The following is a 16,214-nucleotide window of genomic DNA, read 5'->3' on the forward strand; positions in this document are numbered from 1 at the left end:
TTGCCAAACGAGGCCTTAATCTATCTCAAACAACTCCCAGGAAACATTTTGGTGTGTTTGGTTTGTATTTATAGAGTAATTTTTGAGATAAAAAGTATGAAAATTTGTTTGATTTGTCTTTTTTTAGAAATAGTTTTAAAAAATTATTTTAGGGCGAGAGTTTTAAAAAAAATGATAGATTTGATGTGTATGAGAGGGAGTGATTTTGAAAAATAGATAACCAAACAAAATTTTAATATTTTTTTAAAAAAATTTATTTAATTTGATTACTCTTAAAAATTTATTTATAAATAAATTTCTCAAATTTTTTTCTCAAAAACAACCCAAACAGGGCCCGGTCCCTAGCATTTTTTCCTCTCCCCACCTTCAGTTAAAAAAAAAACCTATCTAAAGCTCAGCTCCGATTCTCTCTCTTCCTCTCTTATGTAACACCAACACGTGTCACCTGACGTGGCCTCTGCCTTCTCTCTCTCTGATTCTTGAGAGTGACTGTTTGCTAGAACCAAAAAAAAAGACAATGCTGAGAACGACGAGCTAGGGTTAGGGTTTTTCTTTCGAGTTCCACGGATTGTTTTTCTGATATATAGAGGTACGTTGAAGTTGCGTTTTGGTTTTTAGTGTATCTTCTGTTGGTTTGTTATGTATTCCGATAATTCAAACTCGTTATTTTGATCTTGATGCTTGATTAAGTAGGAAGTTGTAATCTTTGTAATTTCTATTTTGTCTTTGTGTGTGTGTGTGTGTTGAAAACTGAGTTTTTTTAGTTATAAAGTTGGATATATGATGGAAAAGTAATAAAAGTGGAACTACTACATACATGCTCTTTGAAACACTTAAAAGTTTGAAATTTTTTTATTTAATTTTTTTTTTCTATGGTGAGTAGGACAAATTATCAAGATTGGAAAATCTGTACACCAGAGTATAAGCTCATCTCCTAATGCAACCAAACAAATTAATCCACCATCCTCTACTCAAAATTGGCAGTTATTATCCCAACAACTACAGACAGAATCCACACAACCTAAAAAACAAAAGATACAAGAATAAATTCACCCCCAATAAGATAACATTTACAATTTGATGTAGATAATCGTCTCCACAGATGGAAACTGTTACAACACACAAAATCCCCTGCATTTTTTTTTTTTGGTGGCTAAAATACCCAATTATTGCAACTCGATGTCACTATTTATATCCTTCTGTTGTTGGATCACCGTGATGGAGTTCTTTGGCCATTGAGAAATTATGGCCACTTCCAAGGATTTCCCTTCTTTGAAAACAACACTCATTGACACAAAGAGTTTCAGGAAACCTGGGCTAATTCACTCCAAACATCCCCCCTTATGCTTCTGGAATGTGCACCAAGCTTTTTACTTGTCTTCTCACCTCAATATTAAAGAACCAGTCCCTTTTTCTAGGGCTTCCGACCTCCACCAATCGGAAATTTTCCCCATCCGCTTGAGACGATGCCTCCCTCAACCATTTCAACTCATGAAGTGATAAACATATATATATATATATATATATATTGTTGAATGCCCTTTCCTCTCTTCAACAAAACAAAAATAGGGCACTAATCCCTGCCTCCTCGTTGAGGTCAATAGTCTTCCACCCCACTTGTACAATATTCATTCTCATGGAATGATTGTGCCATTATTATAAAAGCCATGCTTAGTTGAATCTAGCTGATTTTAGGAGTCCCTCCAACCCATGTTGCCCTGTCAGATAGAAAGATGAGGAACTACGATTTTTGGGATATACCTCTATATGGCCCCTTAAGTATACATAACGACTACACTTTACGGAGCCCTTAAGACTAGTTTGAATCTAATTGTTGTTGTAGTTTCTCTCAGATGTTTTACTGTTTTAGGAGTGAATTTTTTGTTTATTTGTTATTTCTGGACAAAGTGCCTTGTGGTAGGAGGGTGGGTGTTGTTCAGATCCCTATGAGATTTTTAGGAATGGAATTTATTGTTGATTTTAATTTGTTTTTTGGGGGGTGTGTTTAGGGGTTAAAAGAGCCTCATAAATAGTTGTGGAGAAATAGAAGTGGACAATGAAGCCAGTATGATGGAGTTTGGATGATCAAAAATATTAATATTTTACACTATATTTAGTTTTCTTAAAAGTAATTGAACTCAATAAGTCTTGAATTCAACTACTTAGGATCAATATCTAATTGTCTCTTTGCCATACATCATTTTTGGCTTCGAGTGGCAATTCATTCAGCAGTATTCTTGCTCATTAAGCATCATCAACTTGAATTGAATTTTCTTCGAACTGGTGCATCCATTAGTCTTTGTTTTGAATGACCAACCATATTAGACAACTTTCCATCATTTAACTACCAACTGGTGCCACCTGGAGAGCGCATTCATTTCATATTTATTGGTAGCAATCACTTTGTTCTATAACATAGCTGACCTGATGGTTGTGATAAAAAAATCTGTGCATTGAGTACAAATCTTAAGTTTAAGCGGTTATGCTCTCTTTACATTTTTGTTTGGAAATAATTGATTTTAGTAACCTTTTGCTTTTTATGAAAATATGTGTAAAAAAGTAGAGAGGTGATGTAACCCAAATAAGAGGTGATGCGACCCAAATAAGATAAAAAAACAATAAGTATGCTATTTTAGGTTGTTCCCAAACAATCTCAGCACAAGTGGCATCACTCTTTGTTATGTTTTTAGCCTTCTCCATTCCTATGTTCTTCTTCCCTTTTTAAGTTAGGTTGTATCATCTTTATGTTAGGAATTTATACTTTTAGCTTTAATTCCAAAAACCTCCAACAAGTCTAAGAATTTGTTTGTAGTCATATTTCTCGTCTTCTTACATTTTTTGTGCTCTTGGACACTACATGAGCAAATGTGAACAATTTCATTTTTGGCATGTTCAGTGATTGATTAGAAAGAACCAAAGGAAAAAGGGAAAGAAAATTGTCTGACCTGATTAGGAAGCTGTCACCAAAGCTAGGTTGATGTATTTTTTGCTGTATTCTTTCTTCTTCTTCTTCTTCACTCCAGAAATTTTTTTCTTTTTGTTTTTTTTTTTTGCAGTTTTATTTTCCTTCTTGCCATCTACTTTTATATTACATGGGAATAAGTGAAGACATGATATCTCCAAAATCTGAAAAACCATGTCCAAAATCAGAAAAAGCATCTCCACCTAAACAGGTTATGTGTTCTTGATATGTTTTTGTTGTGGGATTATATGTCTTTATCAACAACAAATGAATGATTTTTCTCCTTTTTGTTAAATGTATGTACAAATAGTTTATGAATTATGATTGTAATAAGCAAACAGTACTACTATTTATGTACACTTTAATCCAACATAGATACATGGATGTGTGCCTGCATGAGAGACAGAGGTCTATTGCATTATTTCTTTGGCGGATTAACTCTTGGAGTTCAAGATCTGAAATTGGACCACCTATTGGCATTGGCAGGACCAGACAAACATTCATCTCTATCCCGACTGGGCAACTATTCAAGTTATTCCCTTTATGGAGCATCTTCCTTTCTTGCACGGCAATTACTTTAGTTGAACCTTAGGTTCAGAAAATTTTGTTTTTGCCAATTTTCTTAATTTACTAGCAATTTAATAATTTGATTCACTTTCAGGCATATTATGGGCCTGGAGTACCCATACCACCATCATATTTGAACTCTGCAACCATGGCTTGTCATGTTCCTCATCCTCATGTGTGGGCACCACCACAGGTACTCTGGAGTTATCTGAGTTTTTATAGTCATCTTCTGCACATGGCATTTCTGTATGCCTAGCTTGGAGCTGTGTTCCAAATGCAATATTTGTTGAACTCATTCTCTATTTGACATATAACTATTGCAGCATGTGATGCCACCATATGGGGTGCCTTACTCTGCCATCTATTCTCCTGGAGTTGTTTGTACTCATCCTACAGTTCCTATTGTACGTCATGCTTTTCCTTTAGAACTTCGGTTCCCCACTTGCAAACTTCTGTTTGTAGGTTGTTTTAAATCCGAGTGAATTGTAAACACGAAATAGTTCCAGAGTACCTTCTCTACTTTATAGAAGCAAGAAACTTATACCATTCAAAATTCATCAACAACTATGATTGGTGCGACTTAGTTTCCAACGATTGTTGAAATTTTTTTACTTTTCAAACTATTAGTGCGATGACACTTACATCACCACATTGCATCCCTCTTCCTCTTGCTGATATGGGAAACAGTTCCTCTAGTCAGATTCATCCTTTAAAGTAGCCTGTTCTGTTGCAGAAATTTTTTACTCCATGCTTGCAATATTCCCAATATCCATTAATCTGTCCATAAAATCTTTAGAGGTGAAATCTGCACAACATTCTCGTAGCTTAGAAGTGTGATGATTTATGAATTTTTTGGGCTAGAATAATTAACTTGAAGTAGCAGTTTGCTCTACAGCCATAAAGTCTTACTTCGGAGACTGTCATGCAGATTGCAACTCCTGTGAGTGCACAAATGCTTTCTACTTCGTCATACAACATGGATCAAGGCTCAATAAAGAAGCTGAAAAGATTGGACGGAGTTACTAAGCAAGTAGTCAATGACAATGCTGAGGTTGATGGTGAAGGATCAGCCCATAGAGCATCACAGAGGTCTGTTAAACCAATGTTGCTTTTCTGTTTGCTTAATTATTTCCTGGGAGCAAACTAGGTGAGGCAGATAAGTTTGCTTCCAGTGCCCTTGGTGCATGAGTTGAAATCATGCTCCATTTAATGCTTTAAGTTAGTATCTCAGTTGGACGAGTCCTGTTTTAATCATTGCTCTGTTGGATCTAACCTGGACATCTGGATCTGACATGTGCATGGTAGAATGCAGTATTGATGTTTCCAGTGATGCAAGTGATTGTAACACACGAGTAAGGATTCTGTCTTATTTTATATTTTAAGTTCTTTTTGTCATTGGGCTTTGTTTGATATGAGGGAACATTAGGAGGAGGACAGTGGGAAGGATAAAGGAGTATTGTTAGTTTTGTAGAAACTGAAGGGGAAGGAAAAAGGAAAACTTGAAGGTGAGCAAGTCTATCCTGGCTACCATTTTTCATTTTACCTAGAAGTGGAAGGAGAGGAACAAATGAGAAGATTATCTCTTACTTTTTTGTTTTTTGTCATTCAAAAACCATGTTATCAATATTTGACATTATGATGGTAAAATGAACGAACATCCCTAAGCTTTCCCTTTCCTTTCCTTAATGCGCAATGAAATAAATGAAGCGAACGGAGATAGTTTCCTCCATTTAGCGGGAAGGGGAAATGGGAAGGGGAAGGGAAAGGAGTAGTGAAGTGTAGACAAATCTCTAGTGTCTCACCATTTTCAATCTGCCCAAAAGTGAGTAGAGATGAAGAAAGAAGGATGTGTTTTACTTTCATATCATTGCCATACAAACATCTTCATGTCAATATAATGGTAAAATAAAGTAACATAACACCATTAACTTTAACTTTTCTTTATTTCCTGCTGAACCAAACCAACACGTGGAAGACCTATGTTACCTGGAACGTGGATCGTTCCGATACGTGAGACTGGAATGGGAACGGGAACATGAACATGGTACGTCACATGTTCTAAAATGTGGTACAATAGAGGTAGACTTGTATATATTATACTTAAGAATTTAAGGTATTTCTAAAGTAATTTTTTTTAATTATTAGACATCCAATAAAATGTAATAATTTCTTTAAGTATTATAACCCATTTTTTTTGATTTTTTATCTTATCAAAACTTAACTCACCTTAGATTTTAGTTCATTATATTTGATTTTTTTTCCTCCTAAGGCAACATTTAAGGACATATATTGAAAAAAAAAAAATTGGGATCACTTTGGATCACTAAATTTACCGTTTTAGAATGGAAGTATACCATGTTTCAGAACATGCGTACCAATACGTAATTCGCTAGGGTATTAGCGTTTTCTGGTAACATAGGTGAAAGACAACATGCCTTCCTCCCTTAATGGAGACAGATTCTTTGTTTAGTTGGAAGGAAGGGGGAAGGGAGTGCAAACATGGCAAGAGAGCATATCCTCCCCGGCTCACCATTTTCAATCTATCAAAAATTGAGCGAAGAAAAGCAGATAATGATACCTTTCTTTTTTGCATTTGTCTCTTCCAACGACACGTTCATAGTAATACATAAGGGTGAAAAAGTAAAAAAAGACAGACCCCTTGCCTTCCTCGTCCATTCTGTCTCAACTAGACAAATGGAAGAAAGACTTCCCTTTCTTTTTTCAACCATCCTTCATGCAACTTCTTTCCAGTTATCCATTCCTCTACCAAATGGAGCTACAAGACGTTAAATGTGGAGTTACGAGAAACTATTGTTCTCTTATCTTCCAGGCACAGCAAAGTCTGAGGAAAAGTGATCCAATGGGCAAGCTATCCACTGGTACGATTAAGTCCTTGAATATATTTTATTCTGATAATAATATGGAAGGCACCTTGGACTGCACAACCAATTAGTCTTGAAAGGAGATGGTGCTTTTAGGGGCCAGCCTTCTGGAATAAAAATCTTGGGCTTATGTTGCCTTTATATTGGTGTTGGAACATAATGATGGAATAGGAGCTTTGTTTACACTCCAAGATAGTAGAGAAACTGTCTAATTGTGTCTCCAAACTTATTGTTTGCTATTTATTGTTTCTTAAACAGACAACAAAGTAAAAGTCCATAAACAGGCCAAGTCTGTACCTGAAGAGGATGCCAATGTAACTTCCAGGTGGATTTCGAGGATTAATGTGGCTCCTGAAAATGTTGCAGGAAAACCAGTAGACTCTCCCAGTTGGAAAACAGAAAATAGAGCAACTTGTGTTGCTTCTACTACAGCTGTAGGGTTGCCTTCTGAAGACTGGCAAAAAGTAGGATAGTATATTTCATCTGTAGTTGATATTACTTGTCATGCTTTGAACTAACATGTTTCAGGTTGTCCATAGATGCAAGAAACATTTCTTTTCTTGCCCTTCTCTTAAAATAGTTCTACAATGCATGAACCACAGGAGTGGTAAGGGAATACGGAAAATTTTGAATTCAATAGCCAAAATTAGCTGAGAGATTGCTTGTATTAAGACCTAGTTAATAGTGCAGCTTTCTAAAGCTATGTTTATAACATTGTAAAGATATTTGTGGGGACTTTGAGTTCGAACATTTCCATATAGAATAGCTTGCAGAGTATAGCAGAGGTGCAATATTATTTTCAAACTCTTATTTGCTTTGTGTCTGTTTCTTCAGGATGAGCGGCAACTGAAACGAGAGAAGAGGAAACACGCTAACAAACAATCTGCTAGGAGGTCTAGGTTAAGAAAGCAGGCATATAGAATTTAAGTTATAATTTCTTTTATTCTTTTAGTTTTCACCTTTGTAACTCAGCTTCCCAATTGAATGTTATTAGTTCAATCTGCTTTTTCTTTTCAGGCTGAAACTGAGAAACTGATGAAGAGATATGAAACCGTGAAAGTGGAAAACATAACCCTTAAATCTGAAATGAAACAATTAATGGAAGATTCAGAGAAACTTAGGGTTGAGAATGTTGCATTGATGGTACTTTCTATCTTGTAGAATTCTTTTTTATTTCTTAGTTTTGGCTGCTGCTACTTTTTTTTTGGTTTTATTTGGAGGGCCCTTGTTTAAGACAGTTCAGCAACACTTGTGTTTCTGAAACTCTAACCAAAGGGGTCATGAGTTGTTTACCTGGAGGATGGTAGTTTTTAATGCTAGGATTTGCAGGACACCTAACTAGGAATTGTGAGACACGAAAAGGAGAGAACAACAATAAACAATAATCATAAATTACATACGCACAAGATTTACGTGGTTCACCATAGGGCTACATCAACAGTCACTGCTGTTCCACTGTGGTTAGAAAGAGTTACAAAACAAGATACAGAGATAGTCACCCCCCTAACTACATTTAGGTAGTATTAGGGTTACAGGTCACTTGAGGAAATACCAAAAATACCCTTACTATGCAATTAAGTGGAGTGATTAGATACTAATTAGGATCCACACTACCCAACACTTAACTCTTCACAAAGCTCACTATTGATGGGTAATGTCTTGCTAGCTCTCAAATGAGTGAAGTGAGGCAGGGGGATTGTAGAGGTGGGAGCCACGGAAAATCTGAATTTTTGTTTGATATTTTGTTAGTGTAGATCGGTTTATGTTGGACTGTAATTGAATTAGATGAAATATAATTATATAAATAACTTAAGATGCTTTGGTGGCAAATCTAACCTGGAAGACCCAGTCAGCATCTTTACTATGGATCATTTTGCCTGTAAAAGTCCTTTTCTGCTGAATTTGCCCTCTACCATTGGAGCTTATGTGAGTTCGATCTTGCAGGAGAATTTGAATGGCTCAGAAGTTGCACATCCGGAGAGACGGGTTTAGATAATATTGAATCAGAATAGCGGGGATGGATTTTTGCTAAAAGACTCAAATTCTGTCAAGGAAAACAAAAGGAATGTGAGACCCTTGAGAACTCTATTTTGAGATGAAGCTGCAAATATTTGGATCAAGGGCCCATGCTATTGCCACAAGCTGATTCATATATTTTCTCTTGTACTTTTTGACAAATAGCTTGAAAGCCCCCAATTCACTTGTATGATATGTTTAGTTGGTGACACAGGCACATAGGTTGGAAAGGTGATTAAATTACTTCCGAAAGATCTCTCGAGTTGCATTTTCTAAGTTTTTAACTAATCATGGTGTGGTTAGTTCTTGACTACAAGTATCCACGTAGTGTTGTGCGAATTTTAACAGTTACTTCTGACAACAGGTTGAAAGAATGCACTTTTCATTAGCTTAACTTCAAAATTAGAGAAATTTATTTACTTTCATCATCTGTTTGGGTATCCACAATGTAACATTTTATTTTATTAAAGTTTCTTGTAAATGCTTACTGTTATTGAAATTTGCAGAAATTTGTGCTTTAAAATAATAATATAAAAAAAAATCATTGCCAACTGGTGAAATTTGGAAATAAATATTATTCTATGCATGATATTTGCTTAGGGTTCAAGCTGTCTATGCAGGGTTTGAGCTTAGTGTGCTTACAAGATTTGTAAATAATTTAAATGTTTATGTAAATCAAAATCAGTTATATTTTACTTTCTTTGTAGATTCAATGTCATTTCTCATAGTTTTGGGGTTCTTTCTTATTTTGCTTTGACATTTAAATTATTACTCAAAGAATTGCCAAAATTGTTCCTTAATTAGATTTTTTAATTATTATATAAGGGCAATTTTGGTAATTTACATAAAATTGTCTAGGAAATAATTAGAGGTGCCATATAATAGTCACCTAAAATGCAACCCTCTTATATTTTTTGAGTAATTATTTTATTTTTTCAAAACATGTGTTTATAATGAATAAATAATAAAATATTATTAAGGGTATATAATCTTGTAATATTTTAGACTCGTGATAAATTTTTTTTTACCAACTCTTGAGAAAAAGTTTGAAATTGGCTGCTTGTAGTCGAGGTCCTATTATATTTGAGAGATTAGTCTCCATTATAGAATTGTGGGATTTACATCTCTAAGGCTCAATTGATGGTAAATGAACTTTTAATTGGCAAAAACAAAAGAGAGCAAGTATACATGAGATTGACCTCATAATACTTCTTATGAGTTCGCCCTTGATTGCACCACATCATTATCATCTATGGATGTGCACTAGTTGATTCAGCTTGTTTATTTTAATTTATTTTTAAAAAAAATCAGGATGGAAAATTTATTAGGAAATTTTCTTTCAAGTACTTTTATTTCAATTATTTCATAACATATTCTTATATTCTAATAAGTTTTATTATTTGGACATTTGATCTACCAAATCTTATTTATCATATTTAAGGTATTTTATAAATAATTTACCCTTAAAAATATTTTTTGAACCCTTAGCAACATGGTGTGTAATATTTTGGACTATTTTGTATTTTTCATATATTAAACTTTAGAAATTTAGACCTTTTGTTGTACATATTTTTGTTAATGAAATTTATATTTTTCAAACCTAATTAACGAGATCTATCAAATAAAATCTCAATTGAATATGTAATTTTATAAAATAAATAGATAAATAAATTTGACAGTGTAAATGCTTCCATTAACAATATGAATGTTCATATTATGAAACATTTACACTATCATTGTGAACATGAATTGGTGCTTCATCCTATCATTATTAGGGATATTTTGGTAATTATGTCACTCATAGAATTTATTAAAATATAAGAAAATAATTTAAATTAAATGAAACATAAGAAGATGGAAAGGGAATTATCAATAAATACCCTATTGATATTTAATTTTATATGAAATTATAAATATTATATATTAGTACAATTATATCTATATAATTTACTTAATTTTATTTGGATAAGTTACAAATACACCCTCTGAAGTTTGCTTAAAATATAAATTGTTCCTTATGATTTTGGAAAATTACAAATACCTCCCTGTTAAAATTTTTTATTTAATAGAATTAACTGAAAAAATAAAATTTCTAACTGTTCTCCTATATAATAATAAAATTATATGAATTATTAATTGAAATAAAATTTTAACATCATTAAAACTGTTAATTAGCTTGATGATTTATTAATAAAAAGACTTATTTGTTATGAAATTAAAAACTTTAAGAGCAGATTATAATTTTTAAAACTACAGAGATAATTTGTAATTTAAATAAATTTCAGAGAATATATTTATAATTTACCTATTTTATTTTTATAATATATATTTTTTATTATGAAATTTGTTGAAGGATGGGATTGTAGAGATTTAAGCCTAGCCAATCTAGACTTACTCGAGATATTTTTGTACTTTTACACTTTGGAAACTCTGGAAAAAGTCTCATCTTTTTTATTAATATTTTTATTTTTGTTTTTAGTGGCTTTTCTCAAAATTATATATATATATATATATATATATATTTTACATTTGTTAGATGAATATAAAAAGTTTAAAAAAATTAAAAAAAAAAGCTAAAATAAGCCCAAAAAAATACCACTATTTTTGCCCTCTTTTTTTTGTGAATTTTTTTTAAAAAAATTAATTTTTCAATTCGTTTCGTCAAACTAAATCTAGAAATTTAAAATTTTTAATTTGTTAATAAAGTCATTAAAGATAAAAATAACTATATACAAAAAATAAAAAAACTACTAAATAAGTAAAGGGCTATTTGGAAAGTTCCAAATTAGTATACTTTTTGACTTTTTACGAAAATATTTGAAATGTAGGTTGGGATTAAAATGATATGATAAAGAAGTGATGTGATCAAAATAAAATGATGTGCTAAAATAACACATGTCAAACAATACCTAAATCTTAAATACCCACTTAAACTCACTCCACATCCAATCCAAATTCAACCCAACTCTATGTTTGTTTAGCATTACTATTAGTATTATCGGCCTTAGATCAGAACTATTTGGGTCAAATAAAAAAGAATGCTGATATTTGACGACTCTCATTTAATAATATTCAATCAAATTTTAAAGGTTAAAATTTTACTATAGAATATAATGCCTCGTTTGATATGAGTATGGTGTGCCTTGTTCAAGAGAAAATTATTTAATATTTTTAGAGTATCATGTATTTATATTTTCTAATCAATTATCATTCAATATATTTTTTTATATTTCTCAATCACTCAACATGATATCTCATCTACCTACTTTTTTTACTAATCATAATACTATGAAATATCACGTGTCCATATTTAAAATTACTGAATAATTACCTTGTTCGAGATCATACAAACCTATAAAGTCAACATTCCTCCCAATAAAAAAACAAATTAATTAAATATTGAAATATTTAATGATTTTGCATCAAATCCTGAATCAAATTATCAAAAAACTCACACGAGAAAATATTAAAATTCTCAATAGTTCAATTGAGCTCTCTATCTCTTTTGAATATATTAATACAACTAACAAGATACTTTACATTTGCTTATAGTCATAATCGAAAAAGTTAGGAGGTAAGGTAAGATTTTTTTTTACTGCAGAATATATATATATATATATATATATATTGAGATTAAGGCTTGTTTTGAAAAATTAGTTAAAAGATATTTTATTTTTATTTTTTTGGGAAAAAATGTGGAAAAAAAAAGAAGAAATAATATGACCAAAAAGTTTCCAAATTATTAAAAGCCAAAATTGCACTTCTAACTAAGTTCCCAAATTAAGTCTAAGTGTGAATAGAATAGGATAGAGAAAATATTATGGGAACAGAAGTTGAGAAGTACATATTTGTACACCACCAATCCGCTCACTTCGCATTATTGCTATTATTGTTTTATCATTTTGTCCTTCAAGCAAATTATCAACTAGGATAAAAAGTACACCTTTCGCTTTCTTTTTTTTGTGTGGATAATTGGGTATCTAGACACATTTATCTTACCACCGTTGATCTCACATATCGTGACCTCTCCTTTAGTCACTCACCATTGTTAATCGCCAACCATCATGATAAATCCCATCATCATTGTAGACGCGCCCGCGGAGGGCCTCATGCTACTACAGTTCGGACTCGCGATTTTTGTTGTCGCGGTTCGTAATCTGAACCAAAGAGTCCAAATCTGGCAAATCGTTTTGAGAAACAGATTTTTGAAAAAGTAGTGCCAAACATGGACTGCTTTGCCAGATACAGAATCGCCACCTAAATATTTTTAAAATGGGGAAATTTAGGAAACCCTGACTCGGTGCCGAAGGCCACATGTCCGTCATCACCGGAGTTGTCTCGGATCGGGAGCTTAGGTGCGATCGGGGAAGGTCAGCTATGAGCACCCCCTTTCGCCCGGTCCGAAGACCGGCCTCTACTAACCATGATATCCGATTTTGAAAACGTTATGTGTTCTTATTCCATTTATTAGCCTAGAATTACTATGTTATGCGCGCAGCGAACAAGTATAGACTAGATTGCCTAATTTGGAAAGAAACATTGCATATCCGTTTGTTTTGAAAATGCTTTGGAATTTGCTACTCGCAAGTAGGCCAAAATACGGATTTCAATGAGTTTTTCCAACTCAAACAATCCAACCTTCACCCACAGGCATTTCAAACAGTTTATCATATAAGCATTTAGCCGCATGGCAAGCATACTGTCATGGCAACATTCACACGCATGCGGGATGCTAAAGCATAAATACTTACATCGTACTCCGTGCCAAAACAACAAACTAGTTAGCAAACATGCGTGTCCTAGTTCATGTTAAATTGCCTAATGCAACACATACAGGATGCAATTAGATAGGCTCGGCTAATCTAAGCATGGCATATGAAATGCGATCAACTATCACATATTCAATTTTTTGAATTGAAGTACAAATGCAGTTAGCGTGATGTACCGAGCCTAATGCATGCAGTACAAATGCATGGATGCACACATGCATAGCATAAGGTATGCTAAATTAAACGTGCCCTAATCTACCATCATAAGCAGGTAAATAAAAGGGAAGAAAGACGTGAGGTTGGAAGACATACACACACTCACGCACACTTATTACATAATTGCCCTCCCTCGGAGGGTACAAATAAATATTACAAATTAATTAACTACGCAAGCTAATTAAGATTACAAATTGCCTAATCAACTAAGCAAAATAACTTAAGCTAAGAAAACAGGAAAATCGCCTCGAGAAACGCGCCGCCATGCATAGGCTGCCTCTGTTTTCCTTCCTTCACTCCTCTGGAGGCTGCCAAAACCTCGGGACTGCTTCCTTGGACATGGAAGAACACCACCGGCTGAATGGAATTGCCACCGGCAGTGGCATGTGACCATCGGCACAAAATAAAGCTATCGGCAGAGAAATTATTGCCGGTCGGCACTTTACACTGCCGGTCGGCATAGAAAGCCTGCAGAACCTGCAACTCACAGCAACAGAGGGCAAGGCAAAGCATGGCAGCACAATTCAAGGCATGTATGCACCAATCATGTCCCTTATCATGGTAATGACTCAAAGGGGCATGCGCCTCGATTCTCGGACCACCAATCACACATTTCCATGCATGATGGCCCGAAGAACCAAGTATGCAACTTTGATTTCAAATGCATGCAAACCAAATCAAATCAAACAAGGCCCAATTCCTATCACTAAGTCAAGGAACAAAGCATGCATGCAAAATGCAATGCAACCTAGGCATACAAGCTAAGGATGCAACATGTCATGGCGATACACTTATGCAAGCATGCAAGCAAACATGAGGCAATGCTAGCCAATGAAAAGGTGGTCTTAAACATGATTTGGGCAGCTCTAATAGGGCCCAAAACAGTAGCCAAAATGCTATAATATGGGGGGACCAAATACATACACACATGCACATAATTGAGGGCCAACACTTAAGCACAAATTGAACAAACCTCAAACACATTTGAAAGGGGGTAATCATGGACACATAGCATGCAACATAAGCATTAAAAATCATGTCATAAAATGATGCCAAATCATGTTAAACAAGACAAGCAAATGCATGCAAGCATGGTCCAAGTACTTGAGGCAAGTCATGAAGCTTTGAAGCACGTTTATCACAACAAACATGGCATGCATTAAGCAACTAAAAACAGGTTTTTAGCATGTTAAAACAAGGCTAAAGGACTACTTAGATGGCATATAAGTGGCTCAAATTTAGAGGCATGCACAAGTGCCAAAACAAGGAGCATTGCTACACAAGCTTATGAGGCATTAAAGATGCATTCAAGGCAAACACATAGGCATGAAAATGGGACTGAAATGACATATAAGGTGACCCCAAATCACCAAATCAATGCAAAGATGTCATGCTATGCATTCATATGCTCAAGGCCAACAAGCCCAAATACAAAGGAGCTATACCAAGCATGCCAAAATCAACCCAAACACTTATGGACAGACCTAAAACATGTCAAGATAAGCACAAAATCTTCACAAATGTAAGCCTAAAACATGCTAGAAACAAAGGCACACAACCTAAGACATGTTAAGGCATAACAAGGCGTTACATGGCAACTATGCTAAGCATGCATGGAGTACCAAAACCAAGTAAAAACAGAGGCATAACATGACATATTAAGCATAAAAAGTAGCCAAGTCATGGTCAATACACCCTCTAACATGGTGCTCCCTCAAGAGGCCAAAACATGCCCTTTTCAAGGACAATAAGGGGAGGGGGTGGCCCTCTCCTTCTTGGGACTTCAAGGCATCACCTTCACCACTGAAATCCCTCAAGATTTCAGTGGTGAAGAGACCCCAACACCAAAATCCCGGAGTTCACACAAAATGGCACAAAATGAGGCCTTTCAAGGCCTAAGGGTATTCAAACTTACCCAAACCACAAAACACTCTTAACAAACAACCAAGAGGGTTTAAAAACAGAACTTTTTTGTATTATACACTAAGCTCAAAAACGAATTTAAGATAGGTAGAAATACAATGCAAAAATGAGATAAAAAGGGGTAAGATTCTTACCCTTGAAGCCTTCTTCAACAATGGTGCTCCAATGGCCTTCCTTGGCTTGAATTCAACACCAAAACTTCAAAATCAGTCCCTTAGAACCTCAGTTCCAAGAGGAAGGTGAAACACTAGGTGCTTGTGTGCAATAGTATGGACTAAAACACACACAAGAGCACAAAAGAGAGGGAAAGAGAGATAGGATGTGTATCTAACCCTAACCCTAGAACTCAAACCCTAACAATGGCTGTCTAAGCTCTCAAAATATCTTAAGTGTCTAACCTCTCAAGCCAAGAGACCAACCCCTCTCTATATAGAAGCTTTTGTCTTGTAAAGCTTACAAGACAAGCTTCCAAGAGAGAGATCCCTCCATACACGTGTATGGAGGGGAGCCAAAAGCAAGACAGCTGTCTTAAAATATCTGCAAAAGCAGATGCACAGTAGTCGGCCGGCCAAAAATGCCATCTTGGCCAAAAAGAGTGCCGGCCGGCACTAAAAAGTGCTGACCGGCAACAAATAGTGTCGTCCGGCAATAAACATTGCCGGTGGCAGCAAAAACCAGCCGGTGGCCTCTAGCCACTGCCGGTGGTGGGTGGGGATGGTCTACAAGCCCTACCCTGCCTCTCAAAGGCAAAACACAAGTGTTTGGTGTAAAACCAGACACTAAACGGTCGGGTTCGGAGATCCTGAGGCAAGACGCGCGAGCCGAGGCCTCCGGGAACTCCAAACGAACACAAACATGGATAATCACCGAGTGTTCAAA

The 16,214-nt window shown here is 34.8% G+C and overlaps 1 protein-coding gene across 11 annotated transcripts; it reads left to right on the forward strand.

The window, feature by feature from the left end:
• The first annotated feature begins 343 nt into the window (after positions 1-343).
• Positions 344-8,855, forward strand: LOC114301042 (common plant regulatory factor 1). Of its 11 annotated transcripts, none has more exons than XR_014345131.1 (11): positions 347-589; positions 3,057-3,173; positions 3,449-3,493; positions 3,624-3,722; positions 3,853-3,933; positions 4,458-4,618; positions 6,281-6,408; positions 6,670-6,875; positions 7,246-7,310; positions 7,429-7,554; positions 8,356-8,855. XR_014345131.1 is itself a non-coding variant. In XM_082896294.1 (11 exons), exons 2-11 carry the CDS (start codon positions 3,093-3,095, stop codon positions 8,401-8,403), a joined length of 1,053 nt encoding a protein of 350 aa, XP_082752420.1. In that variant the 5' UTR covers positions 347-589; positions 3,057-3,092; the 3' UTR covers positions 8,404-8,855. The 11 variants fall into 11 exon arrangements, 9 of the variants coding, with proteins under 9 accessions (XP_082752428.1, XP_082752420.1, XP_082752422.1 ...); XR_014345132.1 differs by having other exon boundaries at positions 7,246-7,304; XM_082896294.1 differs by having other exon boundaries at positions 7,246-7,323.
• The last annotated feature ends 7,359 nt before the right edge of the window (positions 8,856-16,214 follow it).

The sequence above is a fragment of the Camellia sinensis genome, chromosome 11, assembly GCF_055761805.1.
Source record: "Camellia sinensis isolate YWXY chromosome 11, ASM5576180v1, whole genome shotgun sequence".
NCBI lineage: Eukaryota > Viridiplantae > Streptophyta > Magnoliopsida > Ericales > Theaceae > Camellia > Camellia sinensis.